Below are 13,795 nucleotides of genomic sequence, written 5' to 3' on the forward strand. Positions count from 1 at the left end.
AGCACTCAACGAAGCCAAGTCAACTTACTACTCCTCGCTGATCGAAGAAAACAAAAACAATACAAAATTTCTCTTTACCACAATCTCCCGCCTGACGAAGAACCACAACGAAGTAACCGAATCTATCCCTATTTGCCTAAACAGTAATGACTTCATGAACTTTTTCAATGACAAAATTGAAACAATTAGAGATAAGATTAATATCCAGTCAGTCTCACCAAATATTTATACTCCATTGCTGAACGGTAGCGAAAACATAATTGAATCACAGATGAGACGAACAACGTTGAATTCATTTACACCTATTGACATATTAGACCTCACTTCCACAATCTCTTCATCAAAATCTACAACTAGTCTACTAGATCCTATTCCTACTCATCTTCTGAAGACTGCTCTTCCTTTGTTGGATAATGCTTTGCTCCAGATTATAAATAACTCACTGCTATCAGGCCATGTACCACAGTCGTTTAAGTTATCTGTCATTAAGCCATCCCTCAAAAAGCCTACCCTTGACCCTAACAACCTGGCCAATTATAGGCCTATATCTAATCTCCCTTTTTTGTCAAAAATACTAGAAAAAATAGTGTCGAAACAAATTGGTACCTTCTTGCATATGAATAAAATCCAAGAATTATATCAGTCTGGTTTCAGAGCTCACCACAGTACTGAATCAGCCTTAATTAAAGTTTTTAATGACCTCCTCATCGCTGCCGATAATGGACATATATCAATATTGGTCCTCCTGGACCTCAGTGCTGCCTTTGACACCATAGACCACAACATACTACTCCACAGGCTTGAACATTCGATAGGCATTAAAGACTCAGCACTCGCTTGGTTTAGATCATACCTTTCCAACCGCAGACAATTTGTACAGGTTCACAATGAACCATCTACCCAGACTATGGTAAAATATGGGGTGCCTCAAGGCTCAGTACTAGGGCCCCTGTTATTTTCTCTCTATATGCTTCCTCTAGGCTCAGAAATTAGGAAACATGGCATTAAATTTCATTCTTATGCAGACGATACACAACTATACCTTTCCATAAAACCTGACGAATTAACTCCGTTAGCCAAACTTGACACATGTATACGAGACATAAAGACATGGATGACAAACAATTTCCTGCTTTTGAACTCCGATAAAACAGAAGTCATGGTTTTAGGTCCTAAAAAGATGAGGGATATCCTATCCTCATCACAGGCTACATTTACTGATCTCCGACTATCCTCATCCACATGTGTTAAAAATCTAGGAGTTACAATTGACCAAGACCTATCACTAAGTAATCACATAAAACAGATTACCAAAGTTTCATTCTATCATTTAAGGAACATTTCAAAGATAAGGAAGTCTTTATCCCTACCAGACGCTGAGAAATTAATCCATGCTTTTGTCACCTCAAGGATTGATTATTGCAATGCTCTATACGCTGGCTGCAATAACACCTGTCTAAAGAGCTTACAGCTTATACAAAATGCAGCTGCTCGCACACTCACTAGAACTAAAAAATATGAACATATTTCCCCTATCCTGGCATCTCTACACTGGCTGCCTGTTAGAAGTCGCATTGACTTCAAAATATTACTTCTAACATACAAAGCCATTAATGGCCAGGCACCAGAATATATTAAAGATCTCCTAGTTCCATATAACCCACCCAGACCGCTACGATCACAGAATACTGGCCTTCTTGTAATTCCAAGAATCTCAAAAACTACAGTAGGAGGCAGAGCTTTCAGCTATCGCGCACCCCTCCTCTGGAATAATCTTCCTACCTCAATTCGACTAGCAGACACACTCCCTATTTTTAAGTCTAGACTTAAAACATACCTCTTTACTGCCTCCCATAGTTAGGTATGGTGCGTGGAAATTCACCCACCTCAGGGTTTTTTGGAATGGACCACCCTGCTGAGTCCTCGTGTGACTGGCACCCCAGTCGCACGTGTGATGGTGGTCACTGACCATACCTGCGCTGGTGTTGACTACCCTTCACAATACCTTAGTTATGCTGCTATAGCATAGTGCTGTCATGGACTTTCATGTGTCACGCCGTACAACCCCTCCTCTCCCCTCTCTCCCCCTTCCCTCTCTCTCTCAACTCTCACTGCCTATTCTCACTATGGTATAACACTATATAGTACCAAGTACCAATGATATACTTATTGATATAATCATTTTGATTTATAGTAATACTAACCCGCTCTATATCCCTCTCTCTCTTCCCCCTTACCTCACTTATGAGGTATACCATTACCAGTCACCAGACATCCTTGTGTTTGGCCCTCATCTCACTCATCACCTATTGCTGTCCCCCTGCCCGGATTCCTGGCCTGCGCAGCCTAACGACCCACTACTTGCCTTATGACAACTCCTAATCCCCTTGGACAATTCACTTCCTACACTGGACTTTTTGAACTTTCTCTGACACTAAATAAGATTCATGCATTATCATTCTGGATATGTAACCATCCCACCTCTTTGTAACATACACATCAGATGGCTTTAAACACGTTCTTTTCTCTTATTCATTTATCATGTAAACAGACCTTACTGTTTTGTACTGACCCTAGGCAGCTGGGTCAGGCCCTTGAGTCGTGGATCTGCTCGAGGTTTCTTCCCACATGTATCTCCAATTCTAGGGAGTTACTCATGGGCCTTTTCTGATTGCTTAACACTCTGTTAAGCGCCATGAGACATGTGCAATGTTTTGGCGCTCTATAAGTGATATTAAGTTGAAATTGAATCTGTATTATTTGTATTATCTGATTACCCTGTTGTTGCAACCAATACATGTCTGAGGTGATTCTGAGGCCTCTTCCATCAGTGAACTATCGTATGCACACTGGGGTGCTTGAGCAACCCTTAAGAACTGCCTAAAATTGCCACTGCATAGGGGATAACTGATCTGAACTTGTCTGAACTGTCCAAATAGAAATGTTACATGTTTCAGTGAAGCCTTAGGCCCAATCAGGGCAAAGTTCTGTCATCACAGAAGCGGTCCCATGTTTGTGCAGCCAGAGGGAAGCACCTGCATGAACTGACTGCCAGCGCCTTACTCCAGCGAGGTCTTAAGGGTCATGTGGCATGTTGACACCCTGGTGACGTCTTGCTGCATCGGAGTAAGTCGGACAACATTTCTAACCAAGCATTGTAACCAAGCATAACCAAGCTTGCTTGGGTACAGATATGGCAAGATGTGTTCAGAATAATTTATTTTAATAATAAGTGTTTAGAGCCTCAAATAAAATGACAGGCAAAGTGCAAAGTCAGTCAAAGAGCAAGGTGTCTTATGCCCAGTAAAGTAAAGTACTTGAATGATTTTCCTCATTGCACATTAGGAAATAGATTTCACCTCATCACCTCTGCAATTTGTTTTAGTCAGAAAACCTAACGCAAAGTCTGGAAATTTGAGTAAGGAAAAAGTATGGAATGGAAAGTGTGTCACTGTATAAATAGGAACCTTGTATTCAATTAGGCCTAGGTCCTACAGCAAAAGCCCGTGATGTGGCAAATTTGCTCCACTAGGTGTCACGCGTTCTCACTCAGGTCCGGTGTAGCAGTAATGGCCTGTCGCGATAATTCATGTAAGTCATTTCTGGTATATAAACTTCGTCTCGCGAGATTGAGAAAGCTTCCTTTTTGGTTTGCTGCTGCTTCCTGGACCGGAATCCCCACCGAATATTGTGAAATCCAGAGTGTTAAAACCACGCACCCTTCCCGTTACTTTGGAGAGTCAGCAGTCGTGCCCATAGACGTGCAAGGGTTCGAGGAAGGTGCCACCAGCAAATAATGCTGCTGTCCATGTCTGCGTGAGAGCTGAGACACCACGTCCACCTTGCGTCGAGCAAAGCACGATTTTCGTTGGGGAGCGAAAGCATATAGACATTTCAGTGATGTATTATGCAAAATTACTATTACATGTGGTACAGTATATTGCTGCTTAATTTTTATACGGACTATCAATTTTAAGGGCTGAATGATTTCATGCTGCCAGGAGGAAGCGCCTAGCTGTAAAGCCACTGGAAACTAGCCTAAAATGATTTCTGGGCATGATCTTTTCGTCCAATTGAACAGCTAGTCAGCTAGCTTAACTACAATACTTAACTATCTCGCAGAGTTGTCAGTGCACATTGTTTTTGTGAAGTGCCAGTGTCACTCCCTATATCTCGAAGTTATTCCGCTAATTCAGTCGCTTACTGTCAGTTTTTACTGAGTCTGAATATAGATTAGTGTTTACGTGTTAGACCTTCGAGTTAGATTATCAGACATGGCCCCAAAGAAGAGACCTGGCCCCATTGTCATAACACCTGCTGGAGAGGGGCAAGCGGTTTCAACCAATGCAGCAATTGAGTGAGTGGACTGTTTAATTGAATTTGTCTTTGTTATTGTTTTGACTTTTAGGTCTTCCGCTATCGTTAACTTTTATGTAGATTAGGCTATCTGTCAACTGCAGTAACAGAGGTATGGGTGTAATACCTTTTATGGAACTTCTTTGTTCTTGTAGAGGGTTCGAACTTAAAATCAATTAAATTCTTGTAACATTTCAATATTGTTACTAAGAAAAAAATCCACTAGCACTTTATCAAAAAACAGCTTTCCAGGTTTCAAGGTGTGATGCTTTTAATAACTGATGTACTGTGTACCACTTGCAAAATTATGTAAATAGTTTAACCCTTTTGTTGGCTTGGCTTTTACATCACCTAGGGCCAGTCTAGTAGACCTACCGAAAATGTTAGGGGAACTGGACTTGGATGAGCAGCAGAGGAAACGCTTGGAGGCTTTTCTCACACAGAAAGCAAAGGTGGGCGAACTCAAAGATGATGACTTCCACCTCATCTGTGAGCTCGGTGCCGGCAACGGTGGAGTGGTCCACAAAGTCCGTCACAAACCCTCTGGACTAGTCATGGCAAGGAAGGTGAGTGAAACCATTACAACCTGTTTTTTCTTGCCATGGTAATGTATGGTTGCTTCCAGTAATCATGTCCTAAAGGATGTCATTTCATGTGTGGTATAGCTTATCCATTTAGAAATCAAGCCAGCGATCAGGAACCAGATCATCAGAGAACTTCAAGTGCTGCACGAATGCAACTCTCCCTACATAGTAGGCTTCTATGGGGCTTTCTACAGCGATGGCGAGATTAGCATCTGCATGGAGCACATGGTGAGAACTAGGAGCTACTGACCACAATGAGTATATCAGATCTGTTCAATTCTTGAAAGGAGCAAGCTGTTTGTTTTTTGCTATCTTAATTTTAACATACAACTCTGAGGAAAAGGGCTTCCTCTTGATAATAAATATGTGTGCTTCATGACGCCCATGCCAAGAACTGCCACTGATTTGGAATATTTGTGAATGAACCATTGATTCCTTGTGCCAGTGGGCAAGTGATGCCATGTTCTGAATGGTTCTGAGGGCTGTATTTACATTAATTCTCTGCAGGATGGAGGGTCCCTTGACCAGGTCCTGAAAGAAGCCAAGAGAGTCCCGGAAGAAATACTTGGGAAAGTCAGCATAGCTGTAAGTGTCTCTCTCTCTCTCTCTCTCTCTCTCTCTCTCTCTCTCTCTCTCTCTCTCTCTCTCGATGTCTTTCTTTCTTGCTTTCTTTCTTGCTTTTTTTTCTCTCTCTCCCTCCCTCTCTCTCTCTCTCTCTCTCTCGATTTCTTTCTTTCTTGCTTTCTTTCTTGCTTTTTTCTCTCTCTCCCTCTCTCTCCCTCACGCTTCTCTCTCTCTTTCTGCTGTATAAGATATTAAAAGATTTAATAATTTCAACATTTTCTCTGAAGTAATGTATACTTTTTACTTTAGTGTGGAGTTGAATAGATATAGCAGCAACATTTCATTTTGATGAGTTTTAATGGGTAATATTAGCTTTGTTGGTGTAAAGGAAGCATTCTTAAAATATAACTGTAAACTGCTGTTTTTATTCTTGTTTTCATAGGTACTTAGAGGACTTGCGTATCTCCGAGAGAAGCATCAAATTATGCATAGAGGTAAGAGTTGGTGATAAACCATAAGGCAGTGAAGAGTTAGCAATGAGAGAAATTGCAATCGTCCTGGATTCCAATTGGGAGAGCAGAACGGAGCAGCCACCAATGTAGTCTTGTGTATCTAAAGACATATATGTCTGAGGGTGACATCCATGAGTGACATCTTCATCAGATCCTGGTGGGAAAGCTTATAGCATTTATGGTGCTAGACATTTGTAAACCGACCCAAACTAAAAACATGATCCTTTTTTGAAGCAGAGTAGCCTCACATTCCTTTAATTAACCACCAGACATCTCCATCAGCTCAGCAGTACTGACCTCTCTGTTATGAACATGTTGCTGTGCCTAGTTCTAATTCTTGCTGGAGGAGACCATTTAAAGTTCCTGGTCAAGTGTGCTGTGCATGCTGTAAAAAGCAGGAAGTTAAGATTTTGGAGGGATTAATGACGTGTTAAAAGTCCTTTTGCCTCAAAGGCGATCATATATGGCTTTGCAAGACTAGTGACAAATATAACAGTAGTCTGTGGTTAAAGAGCTGCACAGCTAATAAAGCTTGTTTCTCAAAGCCATCAGAGATATTTCAGGTAGTGGTCTGCACTCGTTAGTTTTAGCCTCCTTATGAACAGTCACTTTCCCATGTCTGACCATATATAGATAGATAGATAGATAGATAGATAGATACTTTATTGATCCTCAAGGGGAAATTCAAGATAATATAATAGAATATAATGACTTATTCATTTGCCTTATGCTTTAATCTAAAGCCATTTACGTATTCAATATGCGTATGTGAATTACTACAAGGGCCAGTCGCCCCAGAGCAGCTTGGGATGAAGTGCCTTGTTGCACAACACTGGCAGCCAGCACTTGAACCCACAACTTGTCTGGCTACTGCATACTAGCCCAGTTACTTAGCCACTATGATACCACTGCCACGATGAGACCGAGCTCCCAAGCAGTGGTGTTCTGCACCTGTATTGTGAGTGAGATCTGGGGGTAGAGTTGGAGATCAGACTAAAGGGGACCAGTGGGGACAGGTGTATTGTGTACTGATGTCACCTGCCGGCATGGGATACACTAGGTTGTTAGCCTTATTGTTAGCGCCCACCCACTCAAACATACGGACAAAGGAGGTTGCAGATTTAATGGTAGATTTGGGACTGTCCTTCTCACAACAATCAGTATACCCCTAGAAGTCGTTGGCCAGTGTGAACTGGTAGGAGAAGAGTAGGAATGGGTGGCGGTGGTGGCCGGTGGGCAGTGAGTGGTGCCCGGTAGGGAGCAGAAGGGCTCGGTGACGGAGCCTATCGTGCCCTGGTGGTGGTGGATGTGGTCGCAGGGCCAGTGACTGAAGAGCTGTCTGGGAGCCCAGGCAGTAATTACAGCCTCTCAGATGTGATTACATGGTGGCCGCGCCCTGCAACCCCCTCCCTGCTTTTCTCCCTGTCTCATGCCATCTCTCTCTCTCTCTCTGTCTCTGTCTCGTTCTCTCTCGCTCGCTGTCTCATTCTCTCTCTCTCCCTCTCTCTGTCTTTCTCACATGGACTTGTTTATTTCTGTCCCTTCCCGCTGAAAAAAAGGGGGGAAAATAAAAGTTTGGAGGTGAGGCACTCACTGTAAAAGAGTAATGTCAAAACAGAAATTTTGCATTTGGCCCTAAAACATTTTCCTGCCCCACGATTTGAAAAGGGGAGTGGAAGAAAAGAGAGGGTTTCTTTGGTGCTCTCCCAATTCAAACTCGGGAGGTTTGGCAATGCTCAGTGTTTGTTAGCGTCTCTAGCGAATTGTGAAACATTTTTAGCGGTAAGGCAGTGGGCCTGAGAGCATGTTGGCGCAGGCCATGGGGATGGGCAGGTGATGCTGGGGGGATGTGTGTGTGTGTGTGTGTGTGTGGTGTGTGTGGTGTGTGTGGGTGTGTGTGTGTGTGTGTGTGTGTGTCGGGGGTGATGAGATGGAAACGCTGGCCGCTCTTTCTCTCTGTGGACGTTCACCTGAGGCTCCGATGCTCTCCCCACGCAGACGTCAAACCGTCCAACATCTTGGTGAACTCGCGAGGGGAGATCAAGCTGTGCGACTTTGGCGTGAGCGGCCAGCTCATCGACTCCATGGCCAACTCCTTCGTGGGAACCCGTTCCTACATGTCGGTGAGTCAGCTATCCCCCTCCCCCTTGCATGCACAAACACACACATACATACACACACACACACACACACCCACACCCACAGAGCCCTGCCAAGAACCTGTGCCCGTGCCCAGGAAACATAGCGCGTGGTACGGACGTGGCCTCTGCCAGCTCTGCGCCCACTCCTCTCCGGCACCTGGAGGGTGTGGCGCTCAGAGCTGACGCTGGCGCTCGTACTGGCTCCAGCCCGGGTTTGGCAGCTCCCCGGCGGGGGCGGGCATGCATGCATGCGTGCGTGTATGTATGTATGTGTGTGTGTGTGTGTGTGTTTGTGACGTTGTTGTTGCCGCTTTGTGGTCCTCAACAGCCGGAGAGACTGCAGGGCACGCATTACTCGGTACAGTCGGACGTGTGGAGCATGGGCCTGTCGCTGGTGGAGCTGGCCATCGGCCGCTTCCCCATCCCCCCGCCCGACGCCAAGGAGCTGGAGGCCATCTTCGGGCGGTCCGTGCTGAACGAGGCTGGCGGGGAGGCGCTCAGCACCTCGCCCAGGCCCAAACCCCCTGGACGGCCCGTCAGCGGTGAGTCCACTCCCCAACGTCACCGATGTCTTTAAAGGTTCAGTCAAAAGTGCAGCCAGAGGTTCTGGTGAATTCCACCCCCCAACGTCACCATTGTCTCTGTCAGAAACAGGTTAAAAAGGTTGAAGTGGGGATAAGTGATGGATATGTGATTCTAATTCATTGTACTCCCCAACATTGTTGGGTAAGCATACAGCAATGTGGTAATTGGCTGGAACAGTTAATGGTTTGGTCCAAGCCTCTTTGTTTTTTAACCACAGCCCCCGTACTGTGTACATGCATTAGTGTTTGCGAAACGCTGAATTTGAGAAAAGAGTGCATTGGCTTAGAATCACTGAATGCAACATTAACGTGAATCTCACAGCATAAAACATCGTGCATTCACCCATAGCAAGCGACACAGGGGTAAAATAGAGGGCTTGTGCTGTTCTTTGGGGTGGGGGTGGTACTCCGCTCATACATGTGACCATCTGCTCCCCCAGGACATGGAATGGACAGTCGTCCGGCGATGGCTATATTTGAACTACTGGACTACATTGTCAATGAGGTCAGAAACAAAGTGCTGATGGTGCAGCCCCTTTTTTCTCTTCTGTGCTGATTTTTTTTTTTTGTCCTGTCTTCTTTTGCGCAGTCCCCTCTGCGGTCCTCACTTACTCTTTCTCAAGTTGTGTCCCTCTTCCACCACCCCCCACCCCCACCCCCATTTGTGTTTCCCGCTGCAGCCTCCGCCCAAGCTGCCACATGGAGTCTACACCTCCGACTTCCAGGACTTTGTGAATAAATGGTAAGAGTCGAGTGCTCACTCGTTGTGGTGCTATGCAAAACTGCATTTTTCCCTTGTGTGTGTGTGTGTGTGTGTGTGTGTGTGTGTGTGTGTGTGTGTGTGTGTGTGTGTGTGTGTGTGTGTGTGTGTGTGTGTGTGTGTGGGGGGGTGTGTGTGGGGGTGTGTGTGTGGGGGTGTGTGTGGGGGTGTGTGTATGTGCACGCGTGTATGTGGTAACAAGTACAGACAAGTGCGCATCAAGCCAGTGAGATCCGTAACCTCATATGGGTCAGAGCTTTCAGGTCAACTTGTTTTTTTTTTAACTTACTTAAGGGTGTGGCATGTCATATTTAGAGGTCTCAGAGATTTAGGCAATTGTTGCCTGTCAGCTAGCCTGTATTTCTCATGTACTGAACAGGTTCAAGTTGATGCTTAAGGAGAAAAAAAAATCACATTTAAAAAAAAAAAAAAACCTTGTCTGTTTGTACTTCTAGCCTCATAAAGAACCCTGCAGACCGGGCCGACCTGAAGATGCTCGTGGTGAGTGGCGATGTCTGTTTTGTGCATCCTAATCCGTTGCTTTCAAGGAGCGTGGCTGGGAATCAGCTCTCTAATGCTTTCTCATTTGCATGTTAATTGTAAGGGTTTAGTCCTAGCCAACCACAACCGTTCAGAGATAACTCTTTTTTTTTTTAAGGGTTGTGTCGGAATTGAGTGATGTTTTTGAGGTTGATGCGTGTGAGATGATCTTCTGTCTCTGCCTGTCGTTGTTCAGAGTCACACGTTCATCAAGCGCGCCGAGGTGGAGAAGGTGGACTTCGCCGGCTGGCTGTGCAAAACCATGGGCCTCAACCAACCCAGCACTCCGACCCGATGTGCCGAATGACCAAGCCTCTTCTCGTACTCCTGATTGCTTCACAGTTCTCCGATCCCTTTGCCTTCTCTGTGCAACACATATACACACACACACACACACACACACACACACACACACACACACACACACACACACACACACACACACACACACACACACACACACACACACACTTCTACACTTGTTTGTTGTTTATCATTTAGCTACTCTATCTCTGGAGATGCATTGCGATGAATTAGGTCCATAGCAAACCTTGTGATTCATTTAAGTTGAAAACACCAAATTATCTCCAGTGGGTTTTTTTTTCTTTCATCTCTTCCATCTAGGTTTGTAATTTCTTTCTGTTGTCTTATAAAATCCTCAGTGTTTTCATGATCTGATGTGGGCCACATTGTTGACAGGCCTCCAGTATGGGTGATGGTGGGTTATTCATATCATGAATGTGAAATAGTCACCAAAACAACGCTGTTTGGCAGCGGCATGTTGCGCTGTGTCATGTAAAAAAGCCACAGTGGAAGATGACCTTATCTTTTCTTTTGTCTCACATTTGTTTATTTGTTTCATTGTGTTTCATGTTTTTGGCCTGTTCAATTCAAACCAAAGAAGGTACTTGTCTTGAATGCAGACTGAACACGCCATTATGCGCTGTTATGGTGTTTGATATCATGAATGTAGACTCATGGCTACTGTCGGTTTCCCTGGCGTGCTTGCAGCTCTGTTAGGGAAGCTCGAGGGGTGTGTGGTGATCGATGGGGAGGGTCACACAGTAGCTTTCTTGGCCTCTGTGTGACCACTACCAATATCATGAGATGTAAATGCTTTTAAGTCTTATGTTTTTGACCTTAATCTCACAAAAAAAAAAATACTCTTAAAAGTATAAAGCCTGATGAAACCATACTGTACTGTATTTAATTGTGGCATTTTGTGACTGGAGAAACTTGGTATCATGCTTATTAGTCTCTCAAAAAGAGGCCAAAGCATCGGTCACTTCTCTTGAATCTAAGGACGTGGTCAAACATGCTCGTTTCCTTTCCGACTGGCATGGTTAATTGTCTTGCCTCTTTCACTCTTTCAATTCATGGTGGTTTAATTCGGTGTTTACGGAAGATGCCTGAAATCATATTTCTTCTCTTTTGCCTGATTTTCTCTTTTTGTTGTTGTTGTTGTTGTTTCTGTTTCTTTTCTCTCAACTGTTGGAGTAGAGGTCTGCCAAACGCTTCAGTGCTATACTTTCCGTGACTGGTCTGAGTTTGCACTAAGTGATGAAGACCCTCACTCTACTAAGGGCAGCACTTGTGGTGGTGGTGATGATGATGATGATGATGATGATAAAGCTGTCGTTTTTGCCTGCTCTGTGCTCTCTGCTATTCTCCACTATCCTGTACTCTCTTGACGGGAAAAAGTGAGATGAAAGCTTTTCCACACGTTGGTGTGTGAAGCTTACTTAACAGTGCAAAAGTACTGTCTCTGCAGTCTTAAAGAAATCTTTTTTTCTCTCTCTCTCTGATCTGGTTTAGAGGAAATGAGGAAAGTCATTTTATTGTCACACGAAATATGTTGAATACAGTTCTAATATAAAAATAAAACCTATTTGTGAATGGTTTACTTTGTAGTTGTTTTAATGTACACTGAACTACATCATATGGATTTGTTATATCATTATGTGAATTAAAATGTGAGAGGCATTTCCTAATTTGGTGGCAGCTATTGCAGGCTTATATAAAAACTACACCACTCTCAGGCTCTTAATGGGGCATGTGTAATGTACGCAGTGGTCGCACCTAATCTGCTTTTGCTGATATGGCATGGAACATGATGATTCTTGGCACCATTTCCATATTTTTAGACCCTGTGGACATTGACACATGCAGTTACTTTGCCAGACATTTGGTTCCGTCGTAATCCCATGTTACACATGAATAACACCTGACGACTTGTAGGACAGGGCCTTGTATGTGACATGTCCGTATGGGGTGTGCAGTATTCATATAAGTAAGATTTCTGTCTTTATTATGGGGTTTACCCACTAATGGCAATACCAGAGCGGAAGGGTGTATGGGATAGAGCTACAATGGCCTGTTTTAAAATCAAGGACAGTGGGTAATAAACATGGCTTACGTCAGCTAAATTAACCATGACAAAAAAGGGCCAAGGGCAGCAAATTAGAAACGTCATAAAATATGAGGACCTTATTGTTTCTTAATGTGGTGCCATTGAGAAAATTATTTACTTTGTGTACTTTAAGGTAAATGCATGATTGAGATTTGATAATATCAATAAAACAAGAAAGATTGTAGCCATACACATATCTATGGAGCGTAGTGTACGGGCAAGTTATGAAATGCACACCAGTAACTCTCCACCCTCAGTATGGTTGTCAAAAATAAAAACCAGCCCACACAAAATAGTTTCACAGCTTCTCAGCTGCCTTTTCAGAATATCACCTCATAGTCTGCCGTGATTCATGGTCGTCGTCATAAAAAAAGAGGGAGATGCACGTCTGTCAGTGGTGCTAGTGGAGATTGGATGCCTGGTAAGAAATAGTTAAAGTGGCGAATGCCACGTGGGGCTGTGGTGTGTTACCTCCATGTGTGTCTCCCTCGGATAGCGCCCTCTATGGTCAGTGTGTGTAATGTCCCTGCTCCATACTGTCCCCTAGGTTCCTCTAAAATGCAAAGCTGTGATAATCTCATAGACCTCCTGGAGTTTTTCCCCCCACTAATGTGGAGGTGACCTGTCAAATAGTTTTACATAAGTTCCGCTGGCGTCATCTGGGACTTGTTAAAATGATTGAAGTCCAGTACCCTCAGCTGAGATGATGATCAGGTTGGGTTCTTCATACTGAGAGCTTGATGTGCAGAGACTTTCACAGAGCACACACACTCATACTCTTCTAGCTGGTGGTTAGACTGTTGTATGTGTGTGTGTGACATTGCCTGACGCAAAACCCCAAACAAATACTATGTCTTCATAGTTATGAACAGGAATAGTGGACGAAGAAGAGGTTACCAAGGTGTTGCTGACAGCTTGGGGCTGGTTTGGAAAGGGAAGATTAATGTACTAAGAAGTTAGTGCTAAGACTTTAAGGCCCCCTCTTCAGGCGGCGTGCACTTGAAATGGGTGAAGACAGCAGTGGAAGCAAGGGGGGGGGGGTGGGTGGGTGCTGGCAGACCCTGAGTGTCCTGGAATGTGCCAAGGCTTGTTTTTGGGGTGGGACACCATGACCTCAGGCTATGGGATGGGTGGGTGTGCCTCTATTCAGGCACCATGTGAGATACTAGAGCAAGAAAAGACAAGACGGTACAGTTATAATTTGAACACACACTCATTTCCTTGGACGCAAACCTGTTTCTGAGGGAAGGTCGTATAAAGGGAGCAGATTAAATGTAATCTGTGTTTTGACATATTCTTTATCTGTCAGTGTTGTTGTGTTGTTTTTGTTTTTTTTATGCTTTT

At 44.1% G+C, this 13,795-nt stretch overlaps 1 protein-coding gene across 1 annotated transcript; it reads left to right on the forward strand.

Moving 5' to 3' along the window:
* The first annotated feature begins 3,637 nt into the window (after nt 1–3,637).
* map2k2a (mitogen-activated protein kinase kinase 2a) lies at nt 3,638–11,942 on the forward strand. The gene is made up of 11 exons (XM_076278225.1): nt 3,638–4,357; nt 4,712–4,922; nt 5,022–5,168; nt 5,448–5,525; nt 5,947–5,998; nt 8,015–8,139; nt 8,486–8,699; nt 9,182–9,246; nt 9,422–9,483; nt 9,957–10,002; nt 10,238–11,942. Exons 1-11 carry the CDS (start codon nt 4,275–4,277, stop codon nt 10,346–10,348), a joined length of 1,194 nt encoding a protein of 397 aa, XP_076134340.1. The 5' UTR covers nt 3,638–4,274; the 3' UTR covers nt 10,349–11,942.
* The last annotated feature ends 1,853 nt before the right edge of the window (nt 11,943–13,795 follow it).

This window comes from Alosa pseudoharengus, unplaced genomic scaffold (genome assembly GCF_046254945.1).
Source record: "Alosa pseudoharengus isolate Yale_2024_CS ecotype anadromous, Long Island Sound unplaced genomic scaffold, YU_APseudo_1.1 YU_APseudo_1.1_scf_11, whole genome shotgun sequence".
NCBI lineage: Eukaryota > Metazoa > Chordata > Actinopteri > Clupeiformes > Clupeidae > Alosa > Alosa pseudoharengus.

Bases quoted from the DNA above. Each gene is read 5' to 3' on its own strand.
- map2k2a (XM_076278225.1), top strand. From the start codon at position 4,275: ATGGCCCCAAAGAAGAGACCTGGCCCCATTGTCATAACACCTGCTGGA. The intron at 5,999-8,014 runs GTAAGAGTTGGT...CTCCCCACGCAG, and splicing joins GCATCAAATTATGCATAGAG to ACGTCAAACCGTCCAACATC. The intron at 9,484-9,956 runs GTAAGAGTCGAG...TTGTACTTCTAG, and splicing joins CAGGACTTTGTGAATAAATG to CCTCATAAAGAACCCTGCAG.